This window comes from Hippocampus comes, unplaced genomic scaffold (genome assembly GCF_001891065.2).
Source record: "Hippocampus comes isolate QL1 unplaced genomic scaffold, H_comes_QL1_v1.1 scaffold68, whole genome shotgun sequence".
In the NCBI taxonomy this organism is placed as follows: Eukaryota; Metazoa; Chordata; class Actinopteri; order Syngnathiformes; family Syngnathidae; genus Hippocampus; species Hippocampus comes.
In genome coordinates, this window is record NW_017805625.1 from 2,701,756 (window position 1) to 2,712,407 (window position 10,652).

Here is a 10,652-nt window from a genome sequence, read left to right on the forward strand (position 1 = left end):
TATTATTTACAATCTCCAACGAGTCATTATTAGGCACGTCAGGAGAATTGGTTACAGTGACATTTGTCACCGCGAATCTAATCATTTACATGTTAGTTCGATCTAAAAGCACCACTCGCTCGTATTTGCACTTAGATTCTGGCTACATAGAGAATGAATATTTCTTAGGTTTCCTGAACACACCCTCACTGGTTTCCGCGACAGGAAGGAGCAGAGTCTTGCTATTTCCAACGTCTTCTGAACGCAGCACTACCCCTGGCTGATTTGCCGCGATGGAAAGAAAAGGTATTTTTGCCGTAAATTAAAAAAAACATTTTTTTCTGCACTGCATTTTCGCTGTTACCTTCGACGTTATCGTGGGCAGATTATGTCACTATGATTTGTCGTGTGTATTGTTAAACCTCGTTAAATAATAGTTGAAAGGTGGACCATGCGCAGAGTGTATGTTGTAGCATTTATGCTAGTCGTGTCCACGAGACTACCGCCGCGCGGATGCGCTTAAACTTTGTAAAATATGTCGCAATCGTCAACACCTTAATTACGTACAGCCCACTGAACAAATACAAGCTCTTTTTGTTCAGGATAAAGGCTGAATTATTTGCCAACTTGGGAGCACCTCTACGCCGGTTTGCTAATTCAATTCTGTAACTTTGTTTCCACTGAACCTGTCAGTTTGATGCATCAAAAAAAAATTACGTTCGGTTATCTATATTATGATTTTTGTTAGGCCATTTATTTTTGTTTGTAATCAGAGAAGGCTGCTCAAGGTGGACATGGAATGTTCTGATTTTAATCCATTTTCTATTTGGCAGTACTCGCTTTACAGGCGAGGAAGAAGAGGACAAAGCCTCGGAAAACTGGAAGAAAGTAAGTTCTCGTTACCCGTTGCAAAAGAATTAAGCAGATTCGCCTATTTAGCTTGATTTGTACGTCATTCATCTTCATTCTATTCGTGCTCTGCACGATTGAAGAACTACTTCAACCTGGTATATACAGCGGTGTCAAACAATTTGGGTTTTTATTTCAGAGGGTTAAGACTGTGAAAAGCATAGAAATCTCTAGTCACCTTCATATACATGATTGCCCTTGCGTTGTATATCAATGGTTCTCAAACAGGGTGCCATGGCACACTGTATTGCTTTCCAATTTCACTTATATGGGGAGTTTGCAAAAAACAAACATTTTTTTGTCATATTTGTTAAAAATCTATGACCTGACACTGAACCAAATGATCTATGAAAAAAATAGCTCTCCATGGCTCCACCTAGTCCCTTAAAATTTATTTGCAAGACACTTGCATCTGAGGAAAAACAACCAGAGATGATGCACCACATGCTCTGGCTGAGACAGAACCCGTACAACTGCCATGAGAACCTGCTCCTCTGCCAGAAGACAGAGGATGTGTGTAATAGCGAAGGCCGGGAACAACTGAAGGATGTCACGGGAGTGCCAATCGCTTTTGTCTTTGGTTTGTGCTTTTCTAACCTTTTTTGTTGTTGGTGTTCATTGTGTGGGCTCTTTTTGGTGCTCTTGTCTTCCATTAGAGGGGAGTGTTGGTGCTTGTTGCGTTGAACGTTCATGCGGCGATTACTTTGCTTAGAATTTCAGTCTTGGACTATAAGGCCGCAGAATTTTTGGAATTTGGCCTGTTATTTTTCTTTTTGTGTTTGTTGGGTGGAGAATGTTGGTGCTGCTGGACTGTCTTGAGGTGGTACGGCTGTGAGAACTGCATGGAGCTGAGTGTGTCACGGAGGAGGTGTGGAGAGAAACGAGTGACGCTAAAAAGTACAGTGAAGCCAGAAGGATGACGATCTGAGAGAAGAAAATTTGAACCAGTCTTCCTGCATGTGTGTCATTTGCCAACTTGTTGGAGGACTGCAGTTGCTTGTAGTCAGTCCTGCAATACACACTGTGATTGCATCTATGATCCCAGCGTCCTTACAGTGGTCAAAGGAAACTCTTTCATCAAAGATTGTATTTTGATTGGAGAGGATCTTGCATGTAAAGTTAAAGTAAAAAAAATGGGGTCAATAATATGTTTAGGGACACACACTATCTTTGATTAGAATTTATTTTAATTAATATGGGTTTAGATAATCCTAAAAGAGGCCTTTTTGTGTTAGAGATGAAAACACACTTAGGGTTTCCGGTTCTTTTGACGTTACTACATTTTTCCTTATCACTGATACATTTTTGGTTCCATTTCAATGAGAGGTTGGAGGGGGGCAATCAATTTAAGCAACACATTGCCTATTTTATTGCACTTCTGAATTGTACAACCTCGGAGGGTTGTTGTAAACAAAATTCCATTTGGCTCTTAATGCCAAACTGACAAACCTGTTTGATCATTTATACGAGATGGGTGTAATGACATTCTGTATAAAGCATTCCAATTACCCACATCAGTTGTTCATCCCGCAGTGAGTGTTTCGCCTCAGTGACATTTTGCTGCTCTCGTGCAAAGGAGCGCGATGTGGATAATCTATCTCGCCTATGATTGAGGTTAATAATGTTGTAGAGGCTCAAGAGAGAAGATGATGGTGACACAGAAGGGGGGTGGGTGAAAGAAATGGTTGGAAGGGGCGGCTGGTGTTGTCCCTTCACCTGCATTGCAGTGCTGAGCTGTTTTTTGCCCAATCGTCTGCCAGCTGCCAATGCAAGGGGTGGGGCCAGAGGCTTACAGCAGCCAAGGAGAGTTCTCGGTCAGAGACTGCGAGCGAGAGAGAGAGAGAGAACAAGAGCAATGGAGAAAGTGAGCGCTGATGTGCGAGTGGAGAAGCGAGAGTCTGCGAGTTGAGCGCTGATGCCCCGAGTGCCAGCCCTCGTCTTCTCTTCTCGTCTTTTGCTTCTTTTCCACCACGGAACATCCTATTCATCACAACTCTGCTACTCATTCTTCATCCCGCTCACCCTTGTTTATTATTTATTTTTTTTCCCCGCCACCCACTCTTGGCTAATGGTGTGAGAGCATCTTTGAACACCTGCCCTTTTTCTGCCACTGTCCTGTCTTCTTCCCTGCTTCACGTCCCATGGGTATCCGCGCATCCTGCAGGTAAGCAAGCACACCCGGCAACCATTTTGGGTTGTTTTCTTGAACCGGGTCCACATGTTGAATTTCGCACATTGCTCTGTACCGTAAGTACATTTTGCTCAAATTCACCCATGGCTTTTGCCAATCAGAGGGTGTTTGAATGTCAGTGAATTTGTGTGTACTGTATATGTGCTGCAGTCCCCCCAAAAATGCACATACACGAACTCAATTCTCTCTTGTAGAGTTTCTGTTTCTTTCTGTTTTCTGGATCTTAAATAGTTTTTTACCCCTGACTAGTAGTCCAATTTTCAAAAATAACCGCATGTTTTTGGCATTTGTCTTGGCCATTAACAGAAAAAAAAATCCTTGTTCAAAATAACATTTTCTGATCATTTAAACGTCTCACAATTGTGCGAGCTGGTGAGCATTAAAAATAAGTAACTGTGCCAAGAATGCTGCAGAGACAACTTCAAGAACTTGACAAAGGCAGTTGGTCAGTAGGCAAACATTGCAGCCAAGGTTTTTTTTTTTTTTTAGCTGCAATGAGCAAGACGAATGCCGTTTGGTTCACTGTCTGCCTTGTTGCAAGTTAAAAAAAAACAACTTGGAAAGCACAAAGTGGTGTAAAATCTCACCGTTGGTTAATTGATTCATCAAAGCGCTGCTGTTTTTTGTTGTGGGTTGTCTCCTTCTTAAAGCTGGTGGCTTGTTTTTTTTTTTTTCCTTGGCAGTTTGACCTTTCAGCAATGCAGGGACTTCTTGTCTTACGACTTCACTTTACAGGTTGAGTCATGGCCAAGTTTTTTTGTATTTTTTTTTAGACGCACAAACACCAACTGTTACTTTGCTTTGCTTTGAGTAGTACTGTGTCAGAAATGGGGAGATTGTTTTTCTAATTCTTGAATCGACTGTGTTCATATTTGCTCATCACAACCTGAACGCTTCGGCACCCCGTGACCCCATCAGCTGTTCAGCAAAGCAGTTAATGTTTAATGATATTATGTCTTGGTTGAAGGATTCTTAAATGCGTGACTTTGTGGTCACTCATTTTAGCAGACATTTAGCTTTTAGAGTAAGTTTGTGCACATTGCACCACTGTCCTCCTGCAACTGGAATGAATTGAAAAGGGGGGTACGGAATCGCCAATACAATAGTTTGGCAGCTGGAGCCGTTGCTGTTGAACAAAGGCCATGGTAAGTGAAGTGGATCAGTTGGACTCATTTGGATTACAATTTGGCAGCATTTTTTATCCAGCGGCAAAGCGTTGCAAGGATATCTATGTGCTTGTTAATTAGGGGGTGGCTAAAGGGGGAAACTGTGCTGACCCCAATTCCAGCATTGCCCTCTCGAGTATTAGCTGCTATTTTAGTAACGGCTGCGGCAATGGCTTTGGCTTTGCAAGTGATGAGAGGGCATACTGGGAAAAATGTCAATTTTTCAGTTGCTCAGTCAGCAGGATTTGAGCATGTTTTGCAATGCAGCATTTCTGTGTGCATCATAGACATGTAAAGAAAGATGTGTCTGGTGCAGCAAAGTGGGACGATACACTTATGCACGATCATATAATTAACATGATTCGTTTATTTCATTAATACAGTGATCTGGAATTTTTTTTCATGTGACCAAAAAAAAAAATAATAATAAGGTAATGGGGAAAAAGTCTTGCTCTGTTTTTTTTAACCAAACACTATTACCAACTTTATCCCCCTTTTTCTGCGACCTCTGACCCAATCTCCTCCTGTCTCTTTTCCCGAAGACCAGAGCCTCAGAGCTGTGGTGGAAGCTCCAAGCCAACTCAGCCAGACTCACCCGACCCTGATCAGGATGAGGAGATCCTGGGCTCTGACGATGATGAGCAAGAAGACCCTGGTGACTACTGCAAGGGTATAGACTCTCTGTTTGTTATCATAGCAAATTATTATAATTTTTATTTTAACCGAGGACACGTACGTCATCTTTGTTTGGTCAGGGGGGTATCACCATGTGAAGATTGGAGATCTCTTCAACGCAAGATACCATGTGATCCGGAAACTTGGCTGGGGGCACTTCTCCACTGTTTGGCTGGCTTGGGACATCCAGTAAGTTGTCACTAGACTGCAGAGATCATTTCAGAACCCCCCCCCCAAAAAAAATAATCCTATGACTGCTTGCCTAAAGCATCAAGTGAACAAAGATCATGGACGATTCAGATCTTGGACAGAAAGTGCAATGGTGCACATGGTCAACATTTGAATTTGAATAATGCTCATGCGATTGGGGTCGCAAAAAAAATTTTAATTGTGTTTTATGTTTTTGTCTTTGTACCTTGCAGGGAGAAGCGCTTTGTAGCTATGAAGGTTGTGAAAAGTGCCGAACATTACACAGAAACGGCTCTGGACGAGATCAAGCTGCTGAAATCTGTAACGTGGACAACCTTGTTTGTCATTTTTCTTGGTTTCAGCCAAATAGCCCTCATACGTGTTTCTCTCCATGTTTTTGTTTCAGGTGCGAAACACAGACCTCGGTGATCCCAGCAGGGAGAGAGTGGTGCAGCTTCTTGATGACTTCAAAATTTCTGGCATGAATGGCACTCGTATCTTTTAATGATTTTGTCTCTAGACAATTAAGCAACCGTGTCCCTTTTTTTTTTTTTTACTTTACAAAAGCTCTCACGACATCTACTTGATTTTGTTTGTATTATTATATTCTCCAGTCCATTATTGTGCTGACAGATCACTCAATTTTGCATCCCCCGCACCCTCCGCCTCATCTCTCTGCATAGCTATTTGTGGGTCCTGTACCGACAGCTCGGTGTGCGCATTGGCACATCCTTGGGTGTCACAAGCTCTGATGCACTGATGCTGGCACCATCCCCTTTTTTTCCTCTCCCGCAGCAACAAGTCTGCAGCTGTGCTATCTGACAACGCGCCCACACACCCTCTGGATATCATTATCATTCATCTGTAGTTGCTTACATCCATTGTGGGTTGTTAAAATGGAACTCGTTTAACGAGTGATGCCATCTTCCGTTCTTCCTTGACTTGGCGACAGATGTATGCATGGTGTTTGAGGTGCTGGGGTACCACCTACTAAAGTGGATTATCAAGTCAAATTATCAAGGCCTGCCGTTGCCTTGTGTTAAAAGCATCATTAGACAGGTAGTGTAGCAAATCCTCCGAAAGGCTTGGTTGCTGTTTTTGTTTTGATATTGATGATGGTCCGTGTTCACCTCGTGCAGGTCCTTCAGGGTCTAGACTACCTCCACACCAAATGTAAAATTATCCACACAGACATCAAGCCAGAAAACATTCTTCTGACCGTCAATGAGTTCTTTATCAAGAAAATGGCCGTCGAAGCGACGCAGTGGCAGAAGACTGGTGCGGCGCCACCCTCTGGTTCTGCAGGTCATACTTTTATTTTCTCCTCTGAGCGCCTCCGACCAAATTCATGTTTGATCTACAATTTGCTCGTCGTGTCATGAAATGCTGGTCGATTGCCAGTTTTGAATTGACATCACTAAACAATTAGCAAGAGGAGTTGTTTATTGATGCCATCTAAATGACTAAAACTTTTTGTTTTTTTTTTTGGTTTGGAGCAGTTAGCTATGAGTCACCATTAAGTGTGGATGTGTAAATGAGCACCTTGCTCTTTGGAGTGAGAGTCTGCCTCTGCATGAGTCTGTTAATACATCTTGGTGTGAGTCAGCTCCCACAGAGGTGATGGATGTACCGCCCATGTCCTCTCGTAACGTAATCCTCCTCTCATTTTCCTCTTCCCACAGTGAGTACAGCTCCAGCACCCAGGCCGGTATATATATTTTTAATATATATTTTTTTTCTGTTATTTAAAAAAACTGACTCATATTGGTGATTGTGCAAAAACACATCAGGATTTCTTATCCATTTGTTGTTTCTTTCAAGATGGCCAAAATGTCAAAGAACAAAAAGAAGAAAATGAAGAAGAAACAGAAGAAGCAGGCGGAGCAGCTCGAAGCGGAAAGAGGAGTGACACTCGAAGCAAGAGAGGAGGACACCGCAGAAACGACATCTGACATCTCCTCTGACCCCGTCTCTGTGTCGGCCACTCTGCAAAAAGACAAGAAGCATCCTGTCACCGGTGATTGACCAAACTACCAACTCAACCAACATGATTGCAAACCCTAAATGCAAACATGGAGAATGTTGAATTAATACCTCTCTGACAGTGTCAATAAGAATATTTGCATGATCCTCCTTGCAGAGGCACTTATTGCTAGGGCTTATCTTGTAGAACGTGTTGAAAATAATCAAGTGGTTGGTGAGTACATTAGTGTTCTCATTTTATCTTTTACAGAGTCTGCAACTGTCGGGCTACCCCAACAGATGTCACAACCAAGTGTACCCACAGAGGGCGCCACCAAGGAGGAGAGTAACATGGAGGTCAACTGCAACGGTAACACCTCCACGCCGGTTAGCGAGGCCAGCTGGGAAGGCCAGGAAGATGGGACCAACCAGTCTGCGGAAGAGCTGCAGGACCAACGGAATGCAAACCAAGTAGATGATAAAACAGAGACTCTTGACAAAGTATGCAACAAAGACAACCTTCAGAGCTGCAACGGTCCCTCGGAGGACCCCGAGCCTCAGTCGCAGCAGCAGCAGCAGCCACCTGCCTCCCTCAGCTCAGACTTTGTCACCTCAGAGATGAATGATGGCGTCAAAGGCGAGAAAAAGGATGAGGATATGGACACGCAAGGGGAGAACAAAACACGAGGTCAAGATGAAGAGAACAGCCAAAACGGTTAGTTGGTACCAATACGATTTCTAAATAGCCAAAAAGAACAATTACTTTGTATTTGAGTTATTCTTATTGGTGTGGATTATACTCATTTAGGTGCCGTGCTTTCACACAGATGTCATGCCTTTCAGTTGTGACCACTGAAAACATTATCAACCATGGAATAATGTTATGTAAATGACAGGGAACCGCTTAAATATCATGACCATAACTTAGTTGCATCCAAGTGTAATCTTGTGTTTTAAGTTGATGCTACTTTTGTCAAGTGCGAGGGTTCTCCTGTCACTCATCAGCTGTGCTCGGACTTCTTCCAACAGAATCATCGAGTAGCTTGTTGGTAAATCCCCTGGACCCTCTGAATGCCGACAAGTTGCAGGTTAAGATTGCTGACCTTGGAAATGCCTGCTGGGTGGTGAGTATTAAAAATACTGTGGAGCTGCGTCAATCAATGGATTTGTCACAAATACGTCCACTGAAAAAAATCAATTTCTGCCTCGCGCAGCACAAGCATTTTACAGACGACATCCAGACTCGGCAGTATCGTTCACTCGAGGTGCTGATAGGATCTGGCTACAGCACACCAGCAGACATTTGGAGCACTGCCTGCATGGTAACGACGAGGAGCGCAAACGCACATGTCGCCTTCACAAACAGAAACATCTCATTGTGACAGGAAATGATATTCCATCCGTTTGTCATTCTGGACATGGAAACACCACGTTGTGACACAGTTGTTAGTTACCATAAGACACGGGCTTGCTGAGCAATCACATTACTGCATTCCTCTGTGTAAAAACAGAGGTAGTATTTAACTGTGGGTGTCATGAGAGTGGGTTCATGACACTCCAATTGATTACAAAAAAAAAATCCATGAGCCCTTGGCAAGATGCAAATGCTGCTTTGACAAGGATACACTTTATGTGAACTTTTTAAAAATACTTAAAGCTCATGGTTTTTCTCTGTCTTCAGGCCTTTGAACTGGCAACGGGAGACTATTTGTTTGAACCCCACTCAGGAGAGGATTATTCCCGAGATGAAGGTTTGTGGGAAATCATGAGTCCAACTAATATTTGACATATCCGACGTGAACTGCAGGCGAAACAGAATATATTTGACACTGCCTCCCTTTCTTTTAATTGTGACTCACGTGTTTTGCCTCCAGATCACATAGCTCTGATCATTGAGCTGCTCGGCAAAGTTCCTCGCAAGCTGATCACGGCAGGCAAATACTCCAAGGAGTTTTTCACCAAGAAAGGTAAAAACACCCACAGCGCAGACACAAACCTCACCTTAAGAGCCCGATCACTCCAGGGAGTCTCCGTCTGCTGCCTCTGAGTACAGAAACTGCTTGTAGGCTGTAGTGCAATTTTTAGATTAGCAGTTGACACAAGTCAGACTCACTCTTAACTCTTATAATCCCCATGACGTATAAAATAAGTCTTGGGGAAAAAAAAAAAACACTACGGCCGCCTACCGATGACATATTTCTTCACATCTTTTGCGTCACTTGTCACCATTGAGTGGCCATGATTTCCCAAAGTTTAAAGAATGCCTATTGAGGCCAGAAGATGGTGGCAAAGCACTATTTTTCTTTTAGATCGGACTGTGGGCGGAATAAACTAAGATTCTCCCCTCACTGGAATATTGTTTCGTAATACCAAGATGCCACATGATGGCGCCAAAGCAACAATGAATTAGCCTGCCAATAATGGATGATAGCTTTAAAAAGAAACAAATCAGATCCTTGCCAGTATTTGAGAGATTCCACGTCACTCTCTCCCTTTTGAAATGTCATTTTTACCCAGGTGACCTGCGACACATTACAAAGCTGAAGCCATGGGGGATGTTTGACGTGTTAGTGGAGAAGTACGAGTGGTCCAAAGAAGAGGCCCACAACTTCAGCAGCTTCTTGCAGCCCATGCTGGACCTTGTTCCTGAAAGGAGGGCCACAGCCGCTCAGTGTCTCTCTCATGCTTGGCTGGCATAAGAGGCGGTCGGCGCGTTGCGCGTACACTGCTGGGCTTGAAACCGCAACAAAACGGTGACTGTACACTCTTCATGGCCTTCAGATGCAACCTGCACATACTTGTCAGACCAGCTAAAGACGGCACCTCAGTCACCTTCCATGTTATGTAGAATAGAGTACTGACGAAAGAGGAAGCCCAAATCCTCTCTTCCTTTTTCAGGGCCAACCTTTTTTCCTTTTTTTGGTGTCTCTTCCACGTAACGCTTTTGGATATTTAGGTACTCTTGGAAATGAAGCTCCATAATAGAAAGAACACAGGTTGCCGTTAAAATCACCGATTGATTTAGATGACTAAGAAGCCAAATATGTGCGGTCTTGTTTACCATTGCATTAGCTGTGCCATCTTTTATATCTTGAGATGTCAAAAGCCTTCAAAGTACTTAAACCGAATAAATGCAAAAATGCTGACCGCCACAGAAAGGACTAGGAAGTCTTCTTGCCCCAGCTCGGTAAGCGAAAACATTTCTACATTTGTAACAATTAGAAGCGGAAAGAGGATTAGATTTTATACATTTTGCTATGGATATTCTTGTTTTCAGCTTGGCACAACGCAATGTCGACAACCCCCATGGCATTCTTGTTTATTAATATGAGACTAGATTTTAGTAACTAAACATCAATAAGGACCTACATGGATTCAAGTGTTTGGATGCAATCATGACCTTTGCCGCATAAGCATTCACGTTTCGGGAATCTTTCAGTTCAGGTCCTTTCCAACGGCATGAAAATGGGCTGTACTCAAATAAACGATAACGGTACACTAAACCTCTCATTACGCACACACCTCATGGAATTTGCTTAGGTTCTCTGTCATGTCTCCTCTTCAGCCAAGTTTTTTTTTTT

The 10,652-nt window shown here is 43.0% G+C and overlaps 1 protein-coding gene across 1 annotated transcript; it reads left to right on the forward strand.

Moving 5' to 3' along the window:
- The first annotated feature begins 23 nt into the window (after window positions 1-23).
- Window positions 24-10,651, forward strand: srpk1b (SRSF protein kinase 1b). Its single transcript, XM_019880565.1, has 16 exons — window positions 24-285; window positions 813-867; window positions 4,788-4,915; window positions 5,001-5,109; window positions 5,343-5,430; window positions 5,516-5,603; window positions 6,062-6,168; window positions 6,249-6,414; window positions 6,792-6,817; window positions 6,931-7,126; window positions 7,343-7,786; window positions 8,101-8,195; window positions 8,286-8,393; window positions 8,753-8,822; window positions 8,946-9,038; window positions 9,589-10,651. Exons 1-16 carry the CDS (start codon window positions 273-275, stop codon window positions 9,768-9,770), a joined length of 1,968 nt encoding a protein of 655 aa, XP_019736124.1. The 5' UTR covers window positions 24-272; the 3' UTR covers window positions 9,771-10,651.
- Window position 10,652: the final 1 nt, after the last annotated feature.

Bases quoted from the DNA above. Each gene is read 5' to 3' on its own strand.
- srpk1b (XM_019880565.1), top strand. The intron at 5,604-6,061 runs GTATCTTTTAAT...ACTTGGCGACAG, and splicing joins TTCTGGCATGAATGGCACTC to ATGTATGCATGGTGTTTGAG. The intron at 8,823-8,945 runs GTTTGTGGGAAA...TTTTGCCTCCAG, and splicing joins GGATTATTCCCGAGATGAAG to ATCACATAGCTCTGATCATT.